General features: G+C 31.6%; 2 protein-coding genes across 6 annotated transcripts in view; one reads left to right on the top strand and one right to left on the bottom strand.

The window, feature by feature from the left end:
- Positions 1-16,202, bottom strand: part of LOC144850699 (uncharacterized) — a 49,866-nt gene that overhangs the window by 26,222 nt on the left and 7,442 nt on the right. For 3 of the 5 annotated variants that reach the window (XM_078708081.1, XM_078708077.1, XM_078708078.1), the window contains exon 1: positions 6,836-6,986. The exons of 1 other annotated variant lie outside the window; for it this stretch is intronic. In XM_078708081.1, the coding sequence (XP_078564207.1) occupies positions 6,836-6,910 (75 nt within the window). In that variant the 5' untranslated portion in view covers positions 6,911-6,986. Of the gene's footprint in view, positions 1-6,835; positions 6,987-10,397; positions 10,697-16,202 lie in introns of those variants that run through there. One more of the 5 variants, XM_078708080.1, reaches the window with a different exon arrangement.
- The window catches only part of LOC144850711 (uncharacterized), a 229,643-nt gene that overhangs the window by 2,988 nt on the left and 210,453 nt on the right, over positions 1-16,202 (top strand). The window lies entirely within an intron of this gene.

Genomic DNA, 16,202 nt, shown 5'->3' on the forward strand with positions numbered 1-16,202 from the left:
AAATACTATCAAAAAATGTCACATTTAACCAAACTTAACACAAAATATGTAGACCATTTAATATCTTTCTAACCAGTCTACCTTTATTTCAAATTTAAATATTCCAATAGTTGTGAATTGTATTATAAATAATTCAAATGCTTTTAATACAATTCACACTTTCCAAATATTTCTATAAATTATTACTAAATAAAATGAACAAATCCATTGAATATGTAGGCCAACAATCATATGAACTAATATTACTTGGTTCTAAATACATAATAGTTTTATGCAGAAATTAATATTTACTATTATTCGAGGAGGGGAGGGCGTTTATTCAAAATGATTTTTTTTTTTTTTTTTTCAACTTTATTTATAGAGGGTAACCCTTCCAGCTGAACCCGCAGGCCAGCTGATATTCAGGGGCCCTCTTAAAAATGACAAAATATATAAAACTATACTTAACTAATACGAATCTACTATATACATTTTCTAAGGGGAGAGCGTTTATTCAAGGAAAAGTTTATTCAAAGGTACATTTAATTTGCACCACATGTATCTGTCTCCTCCCTCAACATAATCCTGACTTTTCTTTAACAATTAGCTTAAGGTATTATCACAATGAATACAATGACTACGAACGAATGATATAAGTAATTTATCACTCTGCACTTTACAATTTCTGATAATTGATGATTGACGACTTTAAGGAATATTATAAAATCAAGATCAATATTAGGATTTAGATGCTCTAACGCATTAAATATAGGTACTGTATGCAATATGCTATAATAGTGTACAGTAAAGGATTTAGAATTTAGGTAATGCATGCATATGCTATATTATAGTGTACAGTAAAGGATTTAGAATTTAGGTACTGTATGAACAATGCTATAATATAATAGTGTACAGTAAAGGATTTAGAATGTAGGTACTGCATGCATATGCTATAATAATGTACAGTAATAGATTTAGAATGTAGGTACTGCATGCATGGCATATGCTATAATAGTGTACAGCAAAGGATTTATAATTTAGGTACTGTATGAACAATGCTATAATATAATAGCGTACAGTACAGATTTAGAATGTAGACTGTGAACAATACTAGCAGTAAACTATGTTATTCTTCTGACATATATTTATTAGCGTCATAATCCATATTTTATTATTCATATGTTGAACTAAATCTGTATTGATTTCCCACACAAGAGTAATAAATATCTGCAACTTCCTTTTGAGTGGAATTCCTCATCCCACCAGTATTTCATTTAATGAGGCACAAGTGTCTACTGATGTTTAACACTATTTTATTTTTTTTCCCAGCACATTTGAATAGCTCTTCAGGGATCATGTCAAAATTATTCTGCTGCAGTTACTGCAGTAGAATTGCCCCACGTCTGTAGTTATTGTCTTTTTTATGTTAGTCCACCAGTCGACATTTCGATTTTTGTCTGAAAACACATGTACAGTACATACATGCGAGTATTATACGTATGAAACGCCACATGTGCCAAAATATGTATCTTTACTAATTACGGGCTAGAACCTAGTATATTACTACAGTACTGTACTACATTTTGTTTACTGCAATAACATATGATTTTTTTTTTGTTTCAATCTATAAGTTTAGGGTTTTAATTGTACATTACATCATGGGCTTTACTACTTTTTTCAATTTGGACTTTTCAAAATGCATGTCCATTTCATTTCCTATCTGGAAAGACAGCATCATTTTGATGATTTATGCGGCAAGTGGACTAATCATCCACTGCTAATGTTAAATTCGGGAACATGTTCTATGGAAATATGCCCGTGGACAAGAATCAATTGACTGCTACAAATAGTGCACATACACTCAAATCGCAAAAGTCCCTATACATAAGAATTAAACATTTCCATTTGGTAGTAGATATATTAATTATCTGCCTATATATATTATTGGTGTTACTGTACTTTCATACTGTCAAAAATACATACATTTAATACCAGTCATCTTTACAGAATATTAACAAAATCCTTGTATTTATTAATGACTAAAATAAAGGGTAACATTCTTATTGTAGCTCTCACAAAACCCATCTGACCCTAAATTCAGAACTAGCAATTTTGTGTGGGTTTTATTACTATAGAACTGCATATTTACATGGGCCTATAGGTGTAAACAGATTTACTATGGGTTGTTTATTTAATGACACAGTATGATGCATCTAGTACTTGACTTGAATTAAATAAACTAGGGATATTGAATACAGTACAGTACATTATAAACACATTCTTTGATCATACCTCAGTTATCAGTGTGTTCCTAAAATGGTAAACAAATATAAAATTATGTTGTTAACCTACATACAGTTAGTATAAAGACTTGAAATGAAGTAGTGAATGGCATTTATGGTTAAGGCACTGTAAATAATTACCTCTATTAATGGGACACCTTTTGGACCCAACAAAGTGACCTATAATAGGTCACATGCTGGTCATGTCTTAAAATACTGTACAGTATATTAATGTGTACTTTAAACAGCATGTCTCCTGAAGGCATTGGACATAGTGTTGAATGAGCCTCGACTGTACTGTAAGGTTTATATAGGGGAAAATTCCCCTTAGTCACAGGGAGGGTTCCCCTGAATATGCCTGTTACAAGGGAGGCTTTCCTCTGAATGGGGATGTCCCAAATTAAGTGTTATTCCTTATCTTTATTTGATAACCCAAGTCAGTTCTGATGCTATATAATAGTGCAAACCGCTACTAGATAACTAAAGCTAACATTAGCAGATCTATACTTAATATACCATCAACCATTTTGTCCATCTCTCTATAATAATGAACATACGTCTCTATTTACAACAATATACAAAGTATAACTTGTACTAACTGTAACTCAATATAATTAATAAGTAAATTGTTAACAGAAATTCTCAAACAATAACATAGCGTTAAAATTCCTTTAGCTACAATTATTTAAAAAAAAAAAAATACTGCAATAAATAAATAGCGGAATACTTACTGTATACTGTTTACTGCAACTTGCTTAATGTAGGTATGCAAGTACAGTACTTTGATTAATAACTATAATACTCCGACTACCTAGCATAGACATTGCACCTATCATACACACATGTCTTGTTTTAATATAGGCTGTGAATGAGACAATATCCTGTGGGTTGTTTACTTTGGGTAGTCCAGCAGGCAGGTTGCCTTCATTCATATCACCGGAAAGAACAACAAACCAGTCATATGATTGTTAACCAGTAAAAATAACAATTAAAATATTTCAATTTTATACTGGTTTGTTATAAATTAAATATTTTGTTTGGGGATATTTATTTTAAGCTTGAAATTGAAATAACAACAGCAATACAAAACCATTCTAATTACTTTCAATTGCTTTTACAGTACATACAAAATACTAATTTCATGTAAATGGATTTTTTTGTTGTAATACTACAGTAATAGCACTCGACTGTGTAATCAGCAAAAAATAATGTTTATAGAATTACCATTTTTTGTTTTTCAGTTTTTCAATACTCTAAGTAGGCCTACAGTATGAAAGGAGTATTATTTGATCCATGTTTTACTGACTAATGGTAATGTACTTAAAGATCTGTCCACACTATCAAATTGTATGTCACAAAAAAAAAATGTGATGTGCCCATATGGACATAATAATGTCATATCAGTATCATATTTAAGCATATCACTACCATATTTGGGCACATTACATTTTTTTGTCAAACTAGATCCATAGTGTAGACAAAGCTTTAGCAATGTGATTTGATGATTATATAGGATTAGTATACTGTTCTGTTTAGCCAAAAATATATATCAAAAACAAAACTGTAGATGTTTAGAGATAGTGAGTGACATCACAACTAGCATAACGTCAATTAAAGTCTGATATTGCGATGATTATGGCATTTCCTATTAATTATGCAATGATGTCTACACTTAGTAAAGTACAGTAAGTATCTGGCCCTGAACTTGAAAAAGAAATTACTACTACATTATTTATAGAATTATCTGTAGGCCTACTAAATACTTTTCATTCGTAGGAGACAGCTATATTATACAAAAGGAGTTTACCTTGGAAAACCGAAACTTAGAAAATATTATGCCAATTGGGTCTTCCTTTTATTATACAGTATATTTAAAGCCAATTGATGTTGTTAATGCTGTATTAATTGACCATTATACTTTCTAATCCAATCAAATCAATATTTATTTTCTTCAAAAATACACAATGGCAAACAGTACAAGAAAGTAATATACAGTAAGTACAAAAAAACTTTAGAAAATTGCATTAGACCCAATGAAAAAATGTGGTTTTTTTTACATAGCATGATTAGCCTATTATGATGGTTTAAAAGTTAAGTCGCCATTTGCACACTACTTTGGAATGTTCGAAATAATAATGTATTTCTTTTTTTTTTCTGCATACTTGTACCATTTAAAAAAAACTTAATAGTAATAGTAAACATTAACTTCACATAGGTCCTAATGTCTAGAATGAAAAGATGTAGTATGTTCGCACAAAAAGATTCTTAGCCTACAAATAGAGATAGGAAAAGAAACAAACAGATGTGATGGTCTTGAGGAGGTCTATACTGGAAAGTTGAACAACCCTAGATTGGTTAATAATCAACCATACTGACTCCATAATAAAACCTTGAACACATTAAAATAATAGAGTCTTTAAGCTCTGTCTACACATCAAACTAGTTTGACAAAAAAAGTGTGATGTGCCCAAATATGGTAGTGATATACCCAAATATGGTAGTGATATGACATCATATATGGGCACATCACATTTTTTTGTCACACAAAGTTTGATACTGTAGATAGAGCTTAAGAAAAATAACTTTATTCCAAACAAACTTTGTATTTATCAAACTCCACGTGTTTGTTGTTAGCCTAATTATTCAAAGTTAAAACAATATTTGTTTTTGGCGAGTATTTATCAGGAATTCAAATCTGACAATTATTATAATATCATTGATACTTATGCATGGTTTCATTCATAAATTCTCTAAAGAGGTATCATGAACAGAAAGCAGAAATTAGTATTATATTGTTATCATTATTATTAATATATAAATGACAAATTTAATCTAGTGAGTGTACGAGACAGGCACAATTATAGCCACAGAAATGAAACTAATCAAGTATGAAGTATTTTTATTTACAATCATCAAAAGTCAGTTCAAGTAGTTAATAGACTGGATAAGAACCCATATTCAGGGAACATTTGCATGACCATACAAAGTGTCATCTTAAAGATATATTGTCCCCTGAAATATTTTTTTTCAAAATGTTTTGCCATTTTGATGTTCCATAATAGTTATTCCCTTTAACCAAAAAAAATGGATAAATAAAAAATATTTACCTGGAAAAAACTATATTTAAAGTCAAATTGGCTGCCAGCCAATAGGTTTTTGGTTGAATTTAACAATTTGTTTTGTCTTATAGAAAACATCAATTTATTCGGGTTTTTTTCCTGCGGAAGTGATTAACTTTGTTAAAACTACAAAATGACCTATTTAAAATATGATTGTATTAATCATCATATTTTGGGGACACTACATCTTTAATAGGGTTGTTTCCCAAATAGTGTAGGAGTTGGCTTTAGTGTATATTTTCTATCGTTCGTTTCAAATGAAAGTGTCCCCCCTTAAAATAGAGTCCCCTATTGGGTTGTACCAAAGAAGAGTTACTGTGTAGTATAAACAAATTTTTATAACCAGAAAAGGAGTTTTTCCAACCAAATGGAACTGCCACATTATGCATTAGACCAACAAAATTATTTAAAAAACATAATTTTAAACCCCTCGCCTTTTCATCCATATTGGAAATTATACTATATAATATGTTACTATCCATAAAATACTTAACTATTTTGTTTTCCAAATATGGGCAAAAAGTCATGTGATCTTTAAGATCACATAACATGTAATTTGTAAGCCAAGGTCATACAGTATGGATTCTGTATGAAATAATATATGCCTCTAAAGTTGAAACTAAATTCCTTAGTGTTGAATGCAAACATAGCAGTATCAATGAATAATATATGATTTAATAACAGCTTGGATTAAATTAACATACAATACTGTCAAATCTATAATTGATTTTGTCTCAACAAATAAAATTGAGTTGATAACCATCAATCAAATATCCCTCCCACTGTTGGTTGGGAAATGAATAAATAAAAAAAAAATAAAACATAAAATTATATATTTCAAATTCTGATATCATTTAAAAACTAAGAGTTTAAATAATTTATTTAAAAATTATTAATAATAAAAAAAGATTCTAAGATTTATATTTATTTTTCTAGGTATAGTTTAGACAGGAACTATAGGTACATCTTCCACATCCTGCATTCCCTCTGAATTTACATTATCTTATCATAATAATATAACTTGAACATTTTGATTTTTTTTTAAATTTTAGAGTAATCCAATTCTGAATGACATTAAATTTTCGTATTATTATTAGTATATCGAATGTTTTATTCATATTTGATTCTATATTTTCCTTATTATGACACTTTGGAACCTTTGTTCCATTTATATTTAGCTAAATTGTTTAATTACTGTATGCATAAAGAGAGGCGCTCAATTAAAATAATTGTATCAAATGTTTTATAATAAATGGTTTTATTCTATATTTTCCCTATGCAACCATGGACCTTTGTTCCATCCATAGTTTCGTTTTTAGCTTACTGTATAAGCACAAAGGGAGGTGCTCAATTAAAATCAAAGGATTTTGACACTTTCAGTGAACACTATTCCCACTTCCTATAAGCATAAAATACATGCAGTTTAACGTTTTAAAGTTAATCAAATAGACCTACCTTTTGTTTACCGTAATGAGATAGCTCATACATACACCAACCATTCGGAATATTATTGGACGATAAAGTCTCCATTTTTATCGATTTTAATAATCCACAAATTCCAGATAAATTGTAAAAGTATTATAAATCCACTGCATTTAAATAGTTACTTAAAGTTAGCTCGCATTTTACAAGTTCAACATTCAAATCAGACAAATTATGTTAGATCATCTCAACAATTAGTAACCAATTAATAGCCACAAGTTTCTGGTTTCTGCAAAAAATTTCGACAAACTAATAATCGGCCGACAGATATCAGCGTCTACAATCATTTAGCATGTGAATAATCAAAGTTTCCGGCCAATAAGAACTTCTATAGAGAAATCTAGTGAACTGAAAAGTGGCGTCAATACAAGACTTCTTATCAACAAAGGGGCGATTGTTGGAGCCTTTGGTCCTTTAAGACAATGCCTGATAAAATCACAATAATAGAAAATATTACTTGCTTCATGAAAAGATGCTGAGTTCCTTTTCAACTGAAATGTTTTGAAATTTCTCAAATTCGAATGCGTGAAAATCTAGCTTTAGGCGTTTTTCTTTAGTTTACTGGTTATATATTAATAAATCCAGTGAACATATACACCCCTTGATGTGACAAATGAATTTCCCAGATTGTGTTTAAATTTATTATTTATCGACTATTAATAATAATTTACAGTATGATTTAATTTATAGTCCCTCTGTGTTTACAGTAGATCCGAAGTAGAATATTTGTACAACTAAAATGTTGTTAAATGTTGTACTTGGTCCCTCAGTGTATCCAATCTGTATCCAGTAAATTCAAAGAGGTCTGTACAACTCAATCAACAACAAGCATCAAATGTTTGAACTTGGTCCCTCAGTGTATCCAATCTGTATCCAGTACATTCAAAGTGGACTATCTCAATCAACAAGGGACATCTTTTTACTGTCAGTGTCAGTATGGAAAGTAATTCATACAAATAATATATCCATCATAATGAATAAATTAATTGTAGAATAATCAAAAATTTATATTGTAACAAAACGAAATGATTTAAATCCGATTGGCAATATTGTTGGTCCAAGAGGTTTTTTTTCCTGGAATATTTTCCAAACTATATGAAACGCTAGTTTTCTATGATACTCTTGCCAAAGCTTTCTGTAACTTCACAGACATTTTAAACATTTATCACCATGGTATAATAAGGTATGGCATATTAAGCCAAAAGGATGGAAAAAAGAAATTCAAGATTGCAATATAATGATGCCTTGAAGGGCAAGCAGTTGATAATCTCAACGGTCAATCAACTGAATTGAAAAGTTGTAATCCGATTGTCCTGACAAAGGATTAAAACTGCCACTTGAAAGTCAAGTAGCCACTGATGCCAAATAATTACTGCAACCTCTTTGGATTTATCCTCAAAGAACACTTGTACAAAGTCGAGATGTCTTCAATGAAATGTTATCTTTGACGGTAAGCTCACAAAACCTTCCTTTTATTTGATTAAATATGAACTTCATAACAGAAAAATCCTTGTATAAATAATGAAACAGTAATTGTTCCATTAACTCACTGATTATGATCAAAATAAAATATCTAGACAGCAAAAAAACAAGATAGGAATCTTGATACTGATCCTAAAGTAGTTTGTTCCTTTAGTCATCTACCATATGGTTTGACAAATCTTCAAAAAAGAAACTTGGTTGTTTTGAATAAACTCTAAGATTTATCTGGAATCGTTCTGACTGGTTTGCGCTTCGATACTAAATGAACCAAAACAGAACTTGTCATAACTCTCTATTAACCGAGATATTGATTTTCAATATCGTGTTTATTTATAGCATATTACATAATTAATGACTAATTCCCCAATTGATTCTACGCACCTATCTAATTCAATGATCAATAGCTCAATTCATAATATCATCTGCAAACATAAATATGAGTAAACTCTGGTTTCGTTATTAATCATAGCTTTTAGCACGACGCTTTATCTACGACGTAGGATGTCAAATTCATATCCTTGATGAAAACACCTCAAAATCGCTGAGTAATGCGATACACAAACAAACCAAACTGTGATCTCCAGCTGGGATGTATCTTCAAGCGATGAAATTTTTCGGAAAATATTCCAAATTGAATCTAAATTTCACGAAAAGCTATTAAAATTGACAAAGATGTTTGTGTATAATATAATTAGCCCCAAGAAAGCTATTAATAGTTGTTCTCATAAAGTAAGAACATCTATCTTCAATATCATCACTTCTTTCTGCAAAGTCTATACAACTATAAAGTAGATCTTCAAAACTGTAGTACTATATACAGTACACTATTATGCAATTGTAAAATAAAAATTCTTGTTTTATGATATGTACTTATATATTTTCGCTGAGATAAGATAAAACAATAAAAGTTAAGAGAGAAACTTCTCTATCGATTGTTTTACTTTCACAATGGTGAAATATTTCCACGACTCAATTTATGGAACTCGTCGTCCTATCCTCTCACGTAAAGTTAACATATTCTACTGATGAATGTTCTTTGTCATTTAGCGTGTAACTGTAGTGTAATGCACATCTTTCTGCATATATTTTGTAAATTGTATTATGTAAATGTCGCCAGGTCTGAACTCTCCTTGAAAACTTGCTACAAATAAGTTAAAATATTTTCCAATATATTTCTATACGTCTGTATTGCGTCATAAATACCTCAGCCGACGCAACAACTGATGTCACGGGTACCCACTCAATGTAAAAATGGATAGCACTGAGATTTTACACTCCTACATAACAACAACGATCAAAACATCATAATAGGTCGATACCACTTCTGAGACAGTTCAACGAGCTGTAGCGCCGTAGACTCGTTGCCTTAATTGCATTTGAACGCTTAATACTTTGGATCATAGATTTCAACACAGATCTGGCTTTACTTCACTGATCAAGCCTGTACGCAAATCGCATCCATACGCTTGGGTGTTTTGTACGTGTGAAAAATCTAAAGTTCACGCGGGTCTTCAGAACTCAATTCAATAATTTATACGCGATAATGTTGAATTGCTTTACTAACAACAAACAACTTTTATGTAATATGCCAGAAAACGCAATGTCAAGTATCTTCTTCAATGCACTATCGCGCTGTAAACATGATATTTTTATTCCATAGAACAGAACACTTGGTGGATATGTTTTTACAATTTTTTAGTTTTAAAATCCACTTTTTCCTTTCCAAATTCCACTATTGTTTGAAGGTTTTCATGGCGAAATCAATGTTTTCAGAAGTACTGTACGTGGTGTAAACTCAAACACTTTTTTCTACCACTAAGATTAATATACAGTATTAATTAAGTAAAAATTGCAAACAAATTACTTTTTTATTAAATTTCTCTTCTGCTATTAACACTGTAGTCAGCATTGGTTCTCTATTCAGTGTTCAAAGAAAAAGTATGCCATTTGTTTTTCACAAACTTTGTTGTCACAAACAACCAGTCAATCAACTACGAATAATTATTCATTTTATGCACAGTATAGAAAAAGCAAATATAATCTTCCTACTTACTCTCCATTACTACGATTTGATAAAATAGATGGAAGTCCGCCGCTGATTTTATCCCCGATTTAGTCTAATAATTAGCGCTACCATACATACATTACAACAAACTCTACAACCAGTCTTCTCTCCTCTGGTTGTTGTTGATCTCTTTGAAATTGTTGTTGTGTCGTAGTTCGCTTTCTCAGATACCTTAGCATCAGCCCACCTAAGAATCTATAATAGGTAGATCTATATTTGGATCCTCTCGGTTTCATTTTCACCAGATCATTTCACCTGTGCTATTCATCCTGCGCTATTCATCCTACATTATTTATTCTATGTTATGCACATACAGTCTGTTCATAAGCATTACAGTACAAGTTGTTTAATTCAGAGCTAAACCTATGATTTCTTCTTATATTTTCTATGAGTTACGCGGTTTATGGTTTTTTTTTAAATTTTATTTTATGTATTTAGGCACATGTGGCCAAGGATTAATACCAATAGTAAATAAATCACTGTCCTATCAGATAGGTGGTAATCTCCCTGATACAAGGGCTATTTTGTGAACCAGTTCACCGGGGTAACCCCCTACTCTTCTCGAATAATGAACTGGGTTCTTTAAAGTGCACACAGGTTATAACTGTGTACACTGGACCTACGGTTTATAGTCCTTATCCGAGAAGACATGTTCCACCACCAGAACTGAGCGAGTCGGCCTCAAACTCTTGCCGATATTGTTGGCTCTTTAGGTACGGTAAACGGTGCCCCTGCCTCAACCGCTCGGCCATTTGACTCACTCACTCACTTTATCAAAGCAGTACAGTAGGTAGGCCTATTGTTAAACTCAGAGCTACACTTACTGTAGTATTGCCCTCCCATAACTATGAGTTTTTTCTTTCTTTTTAAAAGACAATGTTGTCATAGATCATTCTGATTGTACATCAATGTTTAATTAAATTAAAACTGACCTATCTAATCTATGAAATGCAGGAAAAAAAACCTGAGGATAATAATTAATATGTCAAAACAGAAATTACATTCTGATACATGTATTTCCAGAACAAAGGGAAAATAATGTTTTGTTTTAGTTTGTTAATAAAACAGCAGAATGCATTTCTGTTTTTTTTTTTGCCATTTTGTTTTATTGGTATGGTACACGGTAAGTAGTCATGGTCGAAAACAAACAAATCCTGCTATTGGCGAATTTCTTTTTGCTGTTGGTTCGGTTTGGAAATAAAATAAAATAAATATCCTGACTTTATAAAGCGCCTAATGTTGTGCTCCTGTGCATACAGAAAAAATCCAAAACCAAAGCATCATCAAGGAGATTGGAAAATATCCTTTACCGCCAAGCGCCATCATCAAAGAAGAAGATGTTTTCATTTATCAGGTGCTAATCTATGGTAAATGGCATTCCAAAACCCAATCGTTTTGGTGTTCTCACTATTTATGTTAAGAATGTTTTGCTAAACTTAAATGTCAATCATTTCTAAGCTGAATTAACTTGGCCAGATGAGATGCTATTAGTGATGCTTATACAGGCCATCAACACTCATTAGGACAGGATCAATTGCAATGTTAACACCCAGCAAACTATACTAGGGCAAAGGTCAACTACAGTAATTAACAGAATCAGGGTCATTACCTCTAATATGGTTCCCACTACAGATGCAACACAAGTGATTCAACCAATCACAAGCAATGGATTATTTGAACTGTTGCTTGTGATTGGTCACATCACAATTTTTTTGTCAAACTAGTTTGATAGTGTAGGCAGAGCTTTAGAGGAAACTTGTTTGGAACCAAGGATCAGAGCCAAGCCATTAGCCAGTATGTTGAGAGCCCTGAGTGTTTTTTTTCTTGAAAAAGAGTGCAAGTTTGAGCATCAGGCAAGCACAATTAGTATTATATTATATGGATGGATTAGGGGACAATTTTTAGGCTACAGTAGCCTAGTAAATGTTTACTAATTTTTAAATACTACTAAAGGATAATGGAATGTTTATTCAGGAAAACTGAATGAACTATTATTAACCTTTTATGCCTTGATTATTTTTAAATATCATTCAACCTCTTAACAATTGAATTTAAAGCCAGACTAATAATTATTGAAAAGAAGGTTAAACCCTTATAAATGGAATAAATAAACCACAAGAACTACTGAGAGATTAACGTCATAATGGTACTTGTTGAATGAGTGGTTTTTCTACCAACATTGACAAACTATGAATTCACTTTTTGTATTTTATAACATGTAGCAGAACACAGATTTGGTATAGACACCATTTTTAACTTGCTACGTACACTACGTCACTTAAAAGTCAAGTTATAATCCAAAATAAGTCTGAAATGGCGGCCATTTTATTTTTCACATTTTACTGTAAGGGTGAAGATCTAAAAATTGAGCCGGGTAAACAGCAGATTTGAATTCAGCACCCCAAAATTACCTTAAAACACACGTTTTTTTCGCTTTTAACACGAAATGCCTACAGCATTTCATTTTTTTTTAAATCTGGACTAGTATATTTATCAATCACTACAATGTTTAACACTATCCTCTACTGTACATCATACAGGAATTTTTAATGATACTAATTTCACTGTAGTGCCCGATTACAGTGTAGGAAACTCTGGATGATTGACCTCCAATAAATACAAAATCTTGGCTACACAAATAGATTTAGGAAACCATAAAATGGGTGTATTATGTTCCTGTATGAAATAATAGCTGGTTTAGACAACCTTCATACAATACTCGTTGTAATGTTGATTGCATACTAAATAAAACATGTTAAAGTGTATAGCTAGCAGATATTGTACATTTTTATTCATTTCATTTCATTATTTATTTGGTCTATTTGAGTATATACATAACAAAAAAAAACTGAAATTGGGGAGACCAGGGTCAACCTAAGTGAACTAAGAAATCACTGTAGCTGAGCCAGTTGACCCAACCCCAAAGACAGTTTACACATAAAAGACATAAAGACAAAATACAGTATAAAACTGAGGTATGCTAAGTGACCATAAATACAATCAAACATTACTGTAGCCTACCTTTCAAACTTATATGATTTGTATAAATCAGCTATTAAGGGCATGTGGCACAGTGTGTTGGAGGGATCGTGGGTTCGAATCCAACTCTTTGTTTCTCCTTAGGCAAGACACTTTACGTTTGTTTGCCTCTCTCCACCCAGGTGCACAAATGGGTACCTGGTATAGGTCCAAAACCAAATTGCGCTGATTACGGCCACTGCAACATTATGGGAGTATGTTTCCAGACGTGTGTGATCAAAAACATTACCAGGGTATAATAATGTACAGTGCTTAGTTATAGGCTTTGTGTATTAAGCACTCTTATTATAAGATTAAGATCGACATATTATTATTATTAAAACATGAATCAATTTCCATATTAAATCAACAGTACATAGTCATTGCACTATACTCATATTAATCAATAATTGAATTCCAATGTTTAAGTGTACATTGCACTTGGCTATTCATCACCATCATTAATTGATCCGATGATTCAACGCCAAATTCAACACTTTGTTTGATTAAATATAATATTAAGAATCAAAACATTACAAATTTATCACAGTGGGAAAGCCACTTCGCGTTTTGACCGTTAAATCGTGTAAAATCGACTTACTTCCGCATTGACGATTTTGAAGCGCCACCTATTGTTGAAAACTGAAACCACGATTTTTCGTCGCCTAGCAAATAAGTGCTGTTTTATTTTAAGCTCTCATGAATATTTAAGAACCGCCCAACATTACCTATTATGGTGAAAGCATTTCCTAATAAGTATAATTGGATAACCAATCGGTTTCCTTTAAAGAAACCGAAGCTAATACAATACATTCGGCGACTGAAGTCGGGACTCGTGAAAGTTATAAATGTGGTACGATTTGACTACTGTTTTGTTGTCCATTTTCTGAATAGTCGGAGGTGCGTCCCAACAAATTAAAAAAATTATAATCAATTGTTTTATCAAGAATAATATTAGTTTAATCGAGTATGATATATTTCTATCCTGTTCAAAATTTGTTGGTGTATTCTCAGGCCTCGAAAGGTAGGTACATTTTCTAGCTGTGAGCGTGGTTTCGGCAACGCGAGACACGTGTGTCAGTATAGGCGATAGCGAGACGTGTGTTGTACTGTGTTGATGCTGATTCGCTAGTCGTTAAGTTGTACTGATTACGAGTATCATTGGTCCTGGCCGGCCTAGCCTGGTGATCTGATCCCCCCAAAAAATACCTTTTTTCAATCAGTATTAATATTATTATTTTATTTTTCATTTAGTATTTGATTTATGAGGATCAATAGATGCCTAGCTAGGCTACTAGTAGGCCTAGAATATATAAATAATAATAGTAAATACTGTAATTTAAATAATAAAATACAGCCCCCATTTTACTTTTTAGGCCATCATATAATAATTATATATACAACCAGACAGTAACATTTTTATTTAATAATATTTATTATTTTTTCTTACACTTTCAGGAATCGTTGATGATGCAGAGTTCTTCGTCTTTGTGACTTCAAATTGAGAGTGATGGGGATAAAAAGGTGACACCGGTACCTACCGACATTGTCATACCCAAACTATAATTTAATAATTTAAAACAAAATGTTGAGTTACAAATATATGTTGCAGAGGATTTAGATGAATTACAATACAAATGTTTTATGTTGAATGCAAACCTACTACACTATACTCTGTAAATTATGTTATTGTCATGTGTTATACCTTAAAAATTGAATATTTATTGTATGTTAGGCCTATATTATTTTTTATTAATACTGTATTACTATTAATTTGTATTATACAGTAGTAGTAGTAGTAGTACTAGCCTAGTTTGTACATGTTTTTACCAAAAAAAATGAATAAATAACTTGTTATTTAATCTAATTGCTTGTTTGTTCATCAATAACAAAACAATTGTAAGCAAGTATATAACAGTTCTTGTTAGCCGCTTATTTCAGGTCATATTATTAATATTAGCTAGGCCCGACGCGCCCGATCACAACGTCACTAAGTGACTTTCCGCCCCTGGAACAATCGCTCGCTAAATAGGGCTAGGCCTCGGACTCGTATAAAAGCTATTATAATAGTTATGATAAACATTCCTCAACTAAAATATATATTGTGATAAATAAACAAGTAATAATATACGTTGTATTGGAATGTATTTATTTATATGAATTCTTATACGCGGACAATTATAAACATCGCGTATATCGTTCGCTATAAATAAATTCATAAACACGATGACGATGTGTTTACAAAATGGCGGTTTCGCTAGTTTTCGATGGAACAAATAGAGGTACCTTTAGTTTGAATAGTCGGAGCTGCATCCCAACCACCGAATTTTGTGTCTTAATATCGTATTCTGTAGATTATTAATTTTTCTAACAGGGATTTTAAATTCAGGACTGTTCAATTTTTCTAAATATTTTATTTTAACGATTTTCTAGGGTACAATTTCGGAAAAAAGACATTGGTTGATTTTGCCGTTAAATTACAGATTATCGTTTTGTTCAAATACATTAAATTTTACATGACAATGTATTAAAACCATTTATGAATTTATTTCACTAGCAATATTTTTCCGATAATCAGCTAAATTTACAAATATTGTGTTTTTCCAACACCCTAAAATTTAGCAATTTTGAACTAAATTAGAAAAGTAGGGCGCCCTCTCCGAGTCGAAATTTGACACGATTTGTCGACTGGCTTTCCCACTGATCATAGCTTGCAGTCAATGAACCATGACTGAACTGCATTAATTGCACACTTAAAACTGTAGACTGTACCAT

Source organism: Antedon bifida, chromosome 8 (assembly GCF_963402885.1).
Source record: "Antedon bifida chromosome 8, ecAntBifi1.1, whole genome shotgun sequence".
Classification (NCBI taxonomy): domain Eukaryota; kingdom Metazoa; phylum Echinodermata; class Crinoidea; order Comatulida; family Antedonidae; genus Antedon; species Antedon bifida.